Below are 14,206 nucleotides of genomic sequence, written 5' to 3' on the forward strand. Positions count from 1 at the left end.
CTGCCTTATTTATGTGCAATAAAAACAAAACGACAATGTGTGGGATTTCTAAATTGATGTTATGACATTTTGTACATGTGACATTGACTGTGACCAGAGGATGATTCCCATGACTTCAGTAATCCACTGACTTTTTAAGGGCCACCTTAAGCCTACAGGTAATGTTCAGACTGAAATATCTCAAACACTAGATAGAATGCTGAATAGAAATTTGGTTCAGATATTTGTGCTTCCTTCCGGATGAGTTTTGAAACTGTGGCAATCCCTTTAAATTGAGTGCTATTGCTATTATCAGGTCAGAGAACCTGCAAAACCTCTTACAGTCCCATCAGCCTCAGCAGTATTTTAGGGTTAGTGTTAATCTGAAACTTATTTGAATTCACTTTATTGTATGTAAACTTGATATCACCTTCTTTCCCCCCCTTTTTTTTTCTTCTTTTCCTCACTAAAAGCCTAACTAGGGACAGGAGTTGGGAACTAGCAATATACGTGAGGCATCAGTTACTACAGCTTTTTTCTAGCAGGCTGAAGTTGTACTATGTTTATTCACATAGTCCCTATCAAATAAACGTTATAAATAAATAAATATTTAGTGTTTAAATAAACTATTTTGAACTGAAGCATAAAATGCCTAAGATGGTGAACATGGTGAACATTATATGCTAATCACCAGCATGTTATCAGTGTCACTGTGGAGAGGCATGGATGTATGGAGCAGAAAGAAATGAAAATATAAAACAACAAATCATAGAAATCCAGCCACATATCAGCCAATGGAGCGCACTTAAATGAGCTGACATGACCATGTATCCCAAATCAGGCCAATCACATTCCCAAACTGGCAGAGAGGTATGGAGTGTGTCCAATAAACCACATTGGTGACATCATATTTGGTCAGGAGAAGTGTATTTTAGGGGCAACACCCAGACTTATGTGTAAAGGAAGTCTCAACTCAAAAAGTGCATCTGTATTGTTACATAATATTTAGTTGAAACTGATTCGACTGTGTTTTAGATGTGTTTTGTTGTGATACCTCACTGTATCGGCATGGATGAAAGTTCATCCAGTTTTAGGTCCTAAAAGTCATAATGTGCTCTTAAACAAATGTAATGCCAATGTTAAATTTACAAAAATCATGAATGCTTTTTAAAATGTGTATTTGTCATCATGAGCTCACTAACTATATGTTTACCCTTTCAAACCTGAGGCCTGATTTCTCTCAAAAATGTGGGAAGAATGCAATGACAACGAAAGAAGAAATCACTCAAAAATTAGAAAAAAATAGTAAAAAGCACACAAAAATTACTTGAACATTATTTAAGAAAAAAACTGAAAGCTGGTGTAACATTACTTTTCTCGTGCTGGTTTCAGATGCCTTTCCCCCATGAGCAACTTTGTGTTTTTAAATAAAAATATATTTTACTCTTTGGGTTAAGGAGATGGTGTCAAGTACTGTCAAGTCAAAAGGCTCAAGTGCAAGTGAAGGCACAAGTCAGTGGTGTAAAAGTTCAAGACCAGTTGCAGGTCTTTTTTGATTTTGTCAGGTAAAGACAAAATGCAAACAAGTCTGTGACTCAAGTATACATCATGTGATTCCAGTTCACTCCACTAAGGTAAATACATGTATAGTTGCAATTTTAGTTGAATTGTCAGGTAGCACTTGCATATCAGAGGCTACATACACACCACACACCCACACAAACACACACACACACACACACACACGCACACACACACGCACACACACACGCACACGCACACACACACACACACACACACACACACAGTTGAGGGCAGCATTGCTCTCTTTCTCTCAGCCCTATTTTAATAGTCTGGACAATAAGCCTGTGTGTTTTCCACCACAAAAGCAATATTTTTTATAAGAGGAATGCTGTAGTTTGATGATCACGTTATAGACCTCCAATGCTGCACTGGAACATTCTGATCTCAGGTTCAGTGTGGGGATCACAGAGGTATGATTACACACACACCCACAGAAAACCCAGCCCCAGTTCAAAAGACACTTAACACTGGCTGTGGGACTGGGCTAAGTGGCTGCACTGACTGACCACACGCTTAGAATTCCTGCCTGAGAGAGACTCTCATTACCTTTCCAGGCCTGAGAAACAACACTGATCATACTCACATATACACATGTTAGGTTGTGTGTGTGAGTTTAATTTAATTAGTGATACATAAACAAAAAGTCAGCCAACTTCAGCCCATAAAGAATGTTGCTGCTAGGATCCTCAAAAAAATGAAGCAAACTAAGCTTTAGAGAGAGGATTTTTCTTGCCTCCACGCAGCTGACTAATCACTGAGTGAAGTGGACGGGATCATCAGATTTATTCAAACAGCCCCCACAATTCTGATGTTTAAATGAAAATTAAATGCTGTTTCACAAGCTGAGAAGCACATAGTTTGAGGCATACTGAGACCTTTACTATGCACCAAAAAACTGGAGCAATATCATAATCGTCATTCCCAACCTTCACATATCACTGCTTGGTCAGTAGATTTTTGACGTATACATGTGATGCGTTAGGTATCCTGGGTGCATCTGTTGTTGATGTTCTGGGATGCCGTGTCAATTTACACCTGTTACATGTGTTGTGTCTTTTCAAAACACAGTTTCATTTTCTCATAGCAAATGTACAGTTTCTGCTTGTTAGGTGCTTAGAGTCTTTTGCAGTATAAATGTACAACATTTGCAAAAACACCTCGTGATCAATTCTCGTGCAACAAAAGCACATGAATAGGCTTGAAAAAAAAAACCATCATGGTTTGGCTCAACATGCACAACATCTGGCAGTATTTCAAACCATCACTGTCCTGTACTGTTATCAATTGACGCCGTCCAGAGGCTTATAATACTGTCCTGAAAGGTTGGCTTTTTTAGTTGATGTCTGACAAGGATAACAATGACCAAACAACGGTATTTGACACTTTGGAATGAGAATAGTTTGGGAGAAACCCTTAGAAGGCATACTGGTTCCACTGACTTTTAGTATGTTTATATATAGGTAAAAAAAAGACCAACTATGTTCTCCACTGTATTATTGACCTCCCACTCACACCCTACGCTTCATTATAACATCAAATTCATAATACCTGTATGTCGACTTGAGGTCAACCCTGTCACAAGTCACTGCTGTAAAAGTCAAAGATAACTTGCATGTCTTATGAGTGAAGAAGCAGCTAAACTCATGAATGCAATAAATCCCATATCCCTGTTTCTTACTTGCAGGAGGCACAGACAAAGCAACGGGGGTGGTAGGTCTTCCCCAGAGCAGACACCACCTCCCCCTCGATGAAGTCCTGGCAGCTGAAGCAGCGGGTCCCGTACAGTCGCTGGTAGTCCAGAGTACAGATGTATTCACCCTGCCGCACAAAGAAGCCTCCCTGGGCCAGTTCAGAACCACATACTGTATAAAAAGAAGGGAAGAACAGGGGGAAGGAGGGAGGATGAAGTCGTATCGTAAGGAGAGGGAAAAGAGAATGAGAAAAGAGATTGATGGACAGAAGAAGGGAAGGAAGGACAGTGAGGACGGATCATTAAATTTCATAAGTGAACATGTTTAAAAAATAAACCTAGAAAATTCAAATTCCTCCAGTGCAACAATGACTTCAAGCTAATTCCAAAATCAAAGCCATTGTGCAAAACGTGACCACAATGAGGAGAGGCATCTTGGGCCATATTCACAAAGCTTCCTGCTGCAAAGAGTTGACAAAATGACAAAAAATCTGAGAAAATTCTTAAAATTATCACATTTTATTAGAATTTCTCCTGAAAGTTAAGACTAGATCATAGTAAAAAGTTAAGGTCATTCACACAGTGTCTTAGGAGTAAAGAGGGGGACTTTTAAGTGGCTTAAGACTTTCTTAATCAAAGGGAAAAAAGGTGAAAAGACAAAGAGGAAACATTATAGAGAATAGTTTTTGCAGAATATATTTAAAAATATTCTTGAAACACTGGAAGAGAATGACTTAATGAAATGCCACAGATTAGAGGGTACAGGGAGAATGTTTGTGGTTGATCTCACTAGAGATGCGCTCACATCTGCCAACCAACAAAGTAACAATATGATGCCAAAAATGAATCAATCAATGAGAGATTTGCAACTTTAAAAATGTTGCAGTTCTGTAGTTTGATCACACAAAAAGCCCTTTCAGTCTCATATAGTGATGCAGTTCATTTTATTTACACTGGGTGTCCACACCTTGAGGGCTCACAAAGAGGCGTGTCTGTGACAACCAATCACATCTTTAAAAGAATGCATCATACCAAGCAACCACATCAACCACATCTCTGAGTTGTTGTGAGAATTTCCGTAAATGACTCCTGAGCTAGGACTCCTTTTGAGAAGTTTTTAGATTGAGTTTGGAGCTCTGTCACACATAGATCAACTAAAATTAGTTTATTAGTGACAATAAAACAAGTTGCTGCAAAACTACACTGCATGTTGCCATTGCCAGCATCATCTTCCAAAAAGGAGGTGTTTTATGAGTTCTTAAATAATTCTCATTGTCTTCCTTTTGTGTTTTTATGATGTTTGTATCTTACTAGTGAATATAAGGTGAATGCACCACTGTATCAAAGTGCAGCCTCCCAGAGCTGCTAGCACACAGACTCTTAGAATGCTCTTTAGGCATGATTGTTTCATATGCTGCCCAAGAATAAACGCCCCCCTGACATATTGTCCCCTTTTTTCCTTACACAAACCATTGCCATGCTGTATGTGCGGAGACCTGATATATATACCTGCATATACTATTTGCTGTTTTCTTGTTAATGTAAAATTTTATCTTGTCCACATCAGACTATAGTCCCCAATAATTTATGTGGATTTTTTTTTTTAAACAAATACATTCAACATTGTAAAATATACTTTTTTTCAAAGGTTGTGAACTTTTAATGTTTTTTCTGTTTACTGAGGTACGATGGCTAAGCAGTCTCCCTCTTGTGGTGTTTGTAGTTATTGTCCCTCTTCTTTGTTGTTCAGCAGTTGATAATAGTTTTGGCTGATTGCCGCCCACACTCGAAAGATCTTGAGGGAGATCTTGTAGATCGAAACAATGCATTGTGAAAAAAATAAAAATTGCCCATTGGGTTTAACAGTGTGTCAACCTTTTTCTATTTTTATGCAGTAAATACATGTTTTGTCCTGCACCTGTGTGTATTTTGACTGGATATGCACACATTAGTGTCTCTTTTCTTCTAAAGTAAAATCTGTAGTGGTATGTTTATTAGACTGTGCTTAAATGACAACATGAATTCCATACTATCCAATACTGAAAAGCAGTAAAAAGAAGAGGAGGCTCTTTAGTAAGCAGAGCCAATCTGACATGTTTGACTGTTTTTCGAGCATGTTAACACAGTCTACAGCATCACACTTTTTATAATGGATGCATTATTATACAAGCATGCATGTGGGTGTGCATATGCATGTGTGTGTAAAGACTGCACTGTGTCTATTGTCTGGCTCTTCACAATACATGACAGGAACCCTAGATCATCGTCTCCTGAACACATAATGTGTACATGCAGTAACCATTGGCAACCACATGACATCACAGACCAGCCATGCCCTCAGGGGAAGTCTCTATATTTTTCCACTCCTTTAGCAAAAACATTACCACTCCTCTTCCCTCCATTTTTTAAATGGAAAACACAACAGCAAAGATAAATGAGAGGTGTTTGCATTAGTTGGTATTGTGCTCCATAACTGCTCAGTGAACCACACACACACACACACACACACACACACACACACACACACACACATACACACAGTCCCCTGCAGGGGTGTGTGAGGGTATGAGGTAAGAGACATTTGTGGCTTGTGGGTGAGATCACACACATTACATATGCTTTTCAGAACACACACACACAAACACACACATTTGCAGGAATGTGAGAAGGTATGAGGAGACACGTGTACAAAACATGGATGAAATCATGCACAGCCCTGACACATACTGCAGGATGTGCACACATTCCGAAGAACAGGCTCAGACACACCCAGGCACTGTTACAGGCAGAGTGAAGGAGGGTTTCGCAGATCTCAGAAAGCTTTCGGTGTGAATTGTTGTCCATGATGCTGCCACATAACTCAACTCAACAATTCAACACAAAATGAAAGCTACAACCAGCAGTGCAACCGAGGCCCACTTTCTGCCCAGTGAAACAAAGTAAATGATGTACTGCTGCTACTGCTACTGACCGCAGAAATGTTGACAGTAAAGACACTAAATAGCAAGTTAAAAAAAAAAACACTATTGTATCTGTCAGTAAAAAAGGATGAAGGATGCTTCACACACATCTTCCACCAGCAGCACAGAAGATCTCCACAGTCATGTTCAAGGTGGACATCTAAGATCAGTGTCACAAATTCAATATCTGACCAAATGTCTTTCCTTCAGGTCCTGAGATATGACATTGCATAATGGCCAGAAAAGTGTTTTTTCAGTACTTTATTATGTCACAGTGAAGATGATCTTTGACCTCTTGGATATAAAATGTCAGAACATCATAATTATATGTAATTCCACATTTTTGTAAAATTTTAGTCTATGAATTCTTGAGTTATGGCTAAAAATTTGTTTTATGAGGTCATGAGGTATGGCTTTCACCTTTGACCTTCAAACATATTATTCTAATCAGTTCGCAAGATAGACACAAGGTCACAGTTACCTTGACCTTTGACCACCATAGTCCAATCAATTAATTGTTGACAGTAAGTAAACAATTGTGACAAATTTAAAAACATTCCCTCAAGGTGTTCTTGAGATATGTCATTCACCAGAATAAGACAGATGCAAGGACACAGAACTGGACCTGGCGTGAAAGTCAAGAGTAATCACTCTGCAGCAAAGTCTGCCAAAACGTCCCTAGAAGTACACTGCATACCATGTTGACTCGCAAATAAAAACCCCAAAACAAAAGAACAACCGCTCAACTTAAAACTATCTCAGTCGACTGAGATTCCACCCCATGGCTAGGTTTGAAGCTCTGTAAGACTCTACCAATGTACAACAGTGCTATGAGCTAAAGACAATGCCTGCCCCCCTCTGAAAAACACTGCACTATTACTATTATGAGCGTCACTGTGAATGTTTCCACAAAGGGTCTTTCCTGTCTTTACCATGTGCAGTGCACTGTGTTATAAGGCCTGGGTCACCGAGGTTGCATCAAGGTTCACCTCACTAAACTCCTCCAACATCCTCATTCTGTATCATTACTAAGCACTTTACAAATCACACACTGTGCCGCGCTGACTCACCTGAGCCAGTCTAAGTTTCTACAAGCTGCAAAGGTCTTCGTATGAAAACTGGATGCATTTTGCTGATTTGAGTAGGCTACTGTGTAGGCCACCATGACAATAACTTCACTGACTTCTCACAGTCCCTCTTCATTATCATGACACCAGGCTCATTTTATATAATTTACTTCATTATTTTTACTTTTTACACAATTAGAATTAAATATAAACAAACTGACAGCCATTCACAATTTAATGTGGTTCAAATATTGGCCATCACAAAGTATATTGTTTGTTGCTGGATGTCTTTGTTTCAGTCAGTTTTGTTAACAGTAAATAGAACAGCTCTAAATCTGTTATGTTTCTGTACAGGAGGTATAAAGCCTGAAGTGATGGGCAGCTTTTCAATTTGTCTAGCAGTAAAGGCAATTTCTTGCGGTTATGCCATACAACTGCCTATTTCAAGTGGTGTAAGGTCAACTTTTGGCCGAAATATTCTGTATTCTGACTAAAATGTCAACATTTTCCCAATAGTTGTGTAATATTCCAATTCTCCCACCCCTTGATCTGGTTAAAAACTTTAACCAACTTGTTGGACAACCAGGATGTTGACCATTTCACTTTTTAATCAAGCCCTGGAAGGGGTTACAGCATGCTAATAAAACAACCACAACAATACGAGCAGGAATGTTTTCTCAGGAAGTGGACAACATACTTTCCAGTGGCTGCTATCGGCTCCCTTACATCCGGTCTAGATGTCTGGCAACCTGTCTACGAAAAGATAATTCTCTGTGCTGATGGAGTAAACACCAGCAGGGTGGAAAGCTGGATGGATAAGATACATGAGTTAAAAAATGGGCCCAAAACGGGCACATTGTCATTACCTCTTTGGTCATTGTCAAAATGAGAAATAAAAGGTTAAATTCATGACATTTTTAAGTTTAAAAGCACTACATTTATCACCTGTTTAACATGGAACCACCTGAATGTAGTTCATGATAGAACCTTCCTCAAACCCTCTTTACAAAGATGGTTAGCCAAATACCCAGAGAGAGAGGCAGATTCAGATGCCAAATAGAACTCTTTGGTCTTGAAAGACTTGAAATCTCACTTGACAAGTTTTGACGGCCTTAGGACTTGACTTTGACTTTTGTTGGATGAGTGGGGATATGACTTGGGATTTTCTCTGACAGACATTAGGCTTGACTTGTGTCCTCAAATTATTCAAATTATTTGAAACTTATTAGACTTATTTTGAATTACTAGAGAAGATTGCCATCTGAGTTGCTCTGATAGACTACAGTCTTGACTTGATTTGAGTTGTCTAAAGTTGTTTTTTTTGGACGACGTGCTGACGTACTGCGGGTAAGCGTGTTACATCATCTTGTCTGTGCCTCTGGTAGCGTCTCTGAGCTGCTCCTACGAGCGATTCACAGCTAATCTTCTAAACTTGTTCCTTACTTTGACTGCTTTTATCTATGTGTGACTGAAAACTCACATAAGTTTTACTTAATCACTCACAGCTGTCTCCTCCTTTCAGCGGTTTTCCCCTGTGTATTCACAACCACTCTCTCACTGTTAGCCGGTTAGCTTCATTAGCATTAGCTCTGGTTAGCGATGGCTTCTCCTTGCTCCTCTCCCTCTTCTGCTGCTCTCTCCTGCTCAGTGTGTCAGATGTTTAGTTACTCCTCTGCCTCCTTCAGTGTTAGTGGTACCTGTAACAAGTGTAGTTTATTTGTTGGGCTTCGTTAATAATTGGCACTCCTTTTGGGGGAAACCTGGTCTTATCCGGAGGGACGGCATCCATCCCACTTTGGATGGAGCCGCTCTACTCTCTAAGAATCTGACCGATTTTATTAGAGGCCCAAAGCCATGACAAACCAGAGTTGGGACCAGGTTTCAGAGTCGCAGTCTTACACGCTTCTCTGAGCTTCTAGCACAGTCACACACCCATAATCTAAATGTTATAAAAAACGGTGCCTGTCCCCCAACCACTTCATTTGTTTAAAGCTAAAATAAACAAAAGGCGAGTTGTACAAGAAAATCTCATAAAAATTAACTAATCTCCTGTCAAACAGCATCATAACAGGAGAATTAAATGCGGACTCTTGAACGTTAGATCCTTATCAACCAAGGGTCATTTAGTCACTGATTTAATATTGGATAATCATATTGATTTATTATGCCTCACTGAGACCTGGCTTTGTCCTGAAGAGTATGTTAGCCTGAATGAATCCACTCCTGGTCATATAAATAGTCACGTTGCACGGGACACTGGCTGAGGAGGGGGAGTCACTGCTATTTTTGATTCAAGCTTAGCAATTCACACTAAGGCTAAGCTAAACTATAATTCATTTGAAAGCCTTTTTCTTAGTCTTTCTCACCCATCCTGGAAAACTCTTCAGCCAATTCTATTTGTCATAGTGTACCGTGCCCCCGGCCCATACTCTGAATTTCTATGTGAATTCTCTGAGCTTATATCAAGTTTAGTGGTTTAGTGCTCAAATCAGACAAAATTATTATTGTAGGGGATTTTAACATTCACATGGATGTTAATAGTGATAGCCTTAGTTCTGCTTTCTCCACGCTTTTGGATTTTAATAGGCTTCAGTCAGTGTGTACATAAACCCACCCACCGTTACAATCACACCCTCGATCTAGTCCTTGCATACGGTATCGATATTAGAGATTTATTAGTCTTTCCTGAGATTCCTGCTCTGTCAGACCATTATTTAATAACTTTCAATTTTTTATTACTCGACTACAAGCCTCTCAGTAAGAGCTACTATTCTAGATGTCTATCTGTTTCAGCAGTGGCTAAATTTAAGAAACTAATTCCTTCTGCTTTGACATCATTACCATGTCTTACAGCGACTGAGAACACTACTACTAACTTAAGTCATTCTCAAATTGACTGTCTCATCGATAATGCTACTGGCTCACTGCGATCAGCTCTCGACACTGTTGCACCCTTCAAGAAGAAAATAATGAAACAAAGAAAATTAGCTCCATGGTTTAACCTCCAGATTCGCAAATTGAAACAAACATCGCGAAAATTTGAAAGACATTGGCGTTCTACCAAACTGGAAGAGTCCCGTTCAGTCTGGCTGGACAGTTTTAAAGTGTATAAGAAGGCCCTCCGCCATGCCAGGGCAAACTATTCATCATTAATTGAGGAAAACAAAAACAATCCCAGGTTTCTTTTCAACACTGTAGCCAGGCTGACTCAGAGTCACAGCTCCATAGAGCCTTGTATTCCTTCGGCCCTAAGCAGTGACGACTTTATGAATTTCTTTAATAATAAAATTGTAACTATTCGAGATAAAATCCATCACCTCTTGCCCTCAACTGACCTGACCCTGGACTCAGATAGCCTGGATATGGCAGCAAGGCCTGAAATTTATCTGGACCATTTCTCCCCTAATTACCTTCATCAACTCTATACTTTGATTTCTGCATCTAATCCATCAACATGCCTGCTAGACCCCATCCCAGCTAAGCTCCTTAAGGAAGTTTTGCCCTTATTAGACAACTTTTTATTAGATATAATCAATGCGTCTTTATTAACAGGCCATGTACCTCAGTCTTTTAAAGTAGCTGTCATTAAACCTCTTCTAAAGAAGCCCACTCTTGATCCTGAGATTTTAGCTAACTATAGACCGATAACTAATCTCCCCTTCATTTCTAAAATCCTTGAGAGAGTGGTTGCTCATCAGCTCTGTGACTTTCTCCAAGACAACAGTTTATTCGAGGACTTTCAGTCAGGCTTCAGAGTTCATCATAGTACAGAGACGGCACTAGTAAAAATTAATAATGACTTATTTCTGACACGGGTCTGGTCTCTGTTTTAATCCTATTAGATCTCAGTGCCGCATTTGACACCATTGACCATCAAATCTTACTGCACAGACTTGAAAACTTAATTGGCCTTAAAGGAACGTCACTAGCCTGGTTTAAGTCATACTTATCAGACTGTTCCCAATTTGTTCACGTCAATGATCAACCCTCCGCACATACAAAGGTCTGCTTTGGAGTGCCACAAGGTTCGGTGCTTGGACCAATCCTTTTCACTTTATATATGCTTCCTCTAGGCAACATAATTAGAAAACACTCTATAAATTTCCATTGTTATGCTGATGATACGCAATTATATCTATCTATGAAACCAGATGAAACTGATCAGCTATCTAGACTTCAAACATGTCTTAAGGGTGTAAAAGCCTGGATGAGCCGTAATTTCCTGATGTTGAATTCAGACAAAACTAAAGTTATTGTTCTTGGCCCAAAACACCTCAGAAGCTCATTTTCCAACAATGTAATTTCTCTAGATGGCATTACCTTGGCTTCTAGCACAACTGTAAGGAACCTTGGAGTTTTTATTTGATCAGGATTTATCCTTTGCCTCCCATATAAAACAAACTTCAAGGACGGCTTTCTTTCACTTGCGTAACATCGCAAAAATTAGACATATCCTTTCCCAAACAGATGCTGAAAAATTAGTACATGCATTTGTCACCTCTAGACTGGATTACTGTAACTCCCTATTATTTGGTTGCCCCAACAAATCTCTTAGGTCTCTCCAACTGGTGCAGAACGCTGCTGCTCGTGTTTTAGCGGGAAGCAAGAAAAGGGATCATATTTCTCCTGTTTTAGCTTCTCTGCACTGGCTCCCTGTGAAATCCAGGATTGAATTTAAAATCCTCCTCCTTACTTACAAAGCTCTAAATGGTCAGGCTCCATCCTATCTGTCACAGCTCATAGTTCCTTACCAACCCTCAAGATCACTGCACTCTGGGAACCACAAGTAACCATGCTTTTTCAAAGTTTCCAAAATTAGGATAGGAACCAGAGCCTTCAGCTACCACGCTCCTCTCCTATGGAACCATCTTCCAGTTTCGGTCAGGGAGGCAGACACCATTCTAACTTTTAAGGGTAGACTTAAGGCCATTCTCTTTGATAAAGCTTATAATTAGGGCTGGCTCAGGCTGCCTGGACCAGCCCATAGTTAGGCTGACATAGGTTTAACCTGCCGGGGGACTTCCTCTGATACGCTGAGCTCCTTTTCCTTCTCTCAATGCCGCCATCGGAAATCATGCATGTCTGTTAACTGCATTGCCATTTGCAAGCTTAGCTTAGCTCTGTGATAGCGATGTGGTACTCTCACTACCTGGGGCTCGCGATTACAGAGCCTGGGTCTGTTGAATTGCACTACGCTAATCCTGTTTCCTCTCGGGAGCATTCCTGCTCCCCTGTTTCCTTGTTTTCCTGGATCCTGGCCGTAACCTTGACTGTGCCTGACCGTGGTGATAGCTGTGCTGATGCTGTGACCCTGCCTTTGGTTGTGCTCGTGCTGTGGCTGTACTGATACTGTGCCCCCCGCTCGCCCTGATTGTGGTCTGGTCCTGGTTGCGCCGATGCTGTGATCTTGCCTTTGGACACCTCCCTTTCAACATATGCATGAGACTGTTATCATCTCCCTCAACATCATCATAGAGTGCAATTAATAATTTCACACCTATCATTATTGTAATATGACATGCATCTGTTTCTATTATTGCCGTGCCTCTCTCCCCCTCTCTCTATCTCTTTCCTTTTTTGCCATGATTGTATTTCATTTGTTATTTACGACATCTATTGCTCGTCTGTCCGTCCTGGAAGAGGGATCCCTCATCATCCTCTACCGCTCTTCCTGAGGTTTCTTCCTCTTTTTTTTCCCCGTTACAGGGGTTCTTTTTTGGGAGTTTTTCCTTGGGTGATGTGAGGGTCTAAGGGCAGAGGGATGTCGTACACTGTAAAGCCCTCTGAGGCAAACCATATTTTGTGATAATGGGCTCTGTAAATAAAACTGACTTGACTTGACTTGACTAAAAAACCTTGAGGCCATGAATGTTTAGATACTTGAGATTTGACTTGGACTTGAACCAACAGATATAAAAACAGCTCTGCTGTGTGCGGTAGAAAGACAAGCAGAGTTCTGGAGGAGATGGAGAAGATTTTCTCTCAGAGTGCAGCTTCTCATCAGCTCATCTTTCAGTCTCTGCATATCTGTACCTGCGCTGCCAATTGGCACATACACTCCTCTTCTTACTGTATTATAACTTAGTGGAATGGGTGGAACCCATTTGTCATATATAGAGCTAAGCCCAGCAGAAAGCATTACAGACTTTATTATTCTATTCTATTCTGTTTTCATCTGCAGTGTAGCAGTACAGTGCATACACTACAGAGTAAGGCAAAGTCACTGACAAAGTACCTTGTAATGCATATCAACAAGTGCATCTGGGTGCATTACATAAGTGAGAGGAAGACAGAAGACGCTCATTCAGTTTTGTCCTTCATCACTAATGGAGACCATCAAAGTTGTCTTCCTCTCACCCCTTTCTCGTTGCTCTAATCTCTCCTATCTGTCCTTCCCTGATCCCTCATCCATGTGGGACGCGTTGAAAGGCAGGGAGAGGTTGAAGCAATGAAGCAGAGTCGGATTTGGAAGTCAGGTTTAACTGAGAAGTTTGCTCTGGGAGAAACAATTGTTCAACAAATGGCAACCACAGAAACTGATAAATCCCCCACCTCTAATAAATTCTTTCTTTACTCACAGAAATGTTTCTAAGCTTCTACTGTCGAATTAAAGCCCACCTGAAATTAAACTATATTTTTGTTATGTTTTTACCTTGTTGTTTGGTTTTTGAGTTTGTTTTCTTTGTTGCTTAAACATAACCACGTGCAGCATCATCCCACCTTGTGCTTGTGTTGACATCATGACAGAAGCATCCCAGAACGTAAACAGCAGACACAGAAGGATACCTAAAACGTAATATGTAGATATGAGAGTCCTCTGCAAAGTGACAACCTGGGATGAGAACGTGTTGAACATAGAGAGGTTTTGTGTGACCCTTACTGCAGCCAGTCACCACGGGGTAATCTAGATGTTTAGGCTTCACTTT

At 40.2% G+C, this 14,206-nt stretch overlaps 1 protein-coding gene across 16 annotated transcripts in view; it reads right to left on the reverse strand.

The window, feature by feature from the left end:
• Positions 1 to 14,206, reverse strand: part of ablim2 (actin binding LIM protein family, member 2) — a 113,588-nt gene that overhangs the window by 43,624 nt on the left and 55,758 nt on the right. For all 16 annotated transcript variants that reach the window (XM_042511939.1, XM_042511933.1, XM_042511927.1 and 13 more), the window contains one exon: positions 3,242 to 3,425. In XM_042511939.1, coding sequence (XP_042367873.1) covers positions 3,242 to 3,425 — 184 coding nt within the window. The remainder of the gene's footprint in view (positions 1 to 3,241; positions 3,426 to 14,206) is intronic.

The sequence above is a fragment of the Plectropomus leopardus genome, chromosome 23 (genome assembly GCF_008729295.1).
Source record: "Plectropomus leopardus isolate mb chromosome 23, YSFRI_Pleo_2.0, whole genome shotgun sequence".
Lineage (NCBI taxonomy): Eukaryota > Metazoa > Chordata > Actinopteri > Perciformes > Serranidae > Plectropomus > Plectropomus leopardus.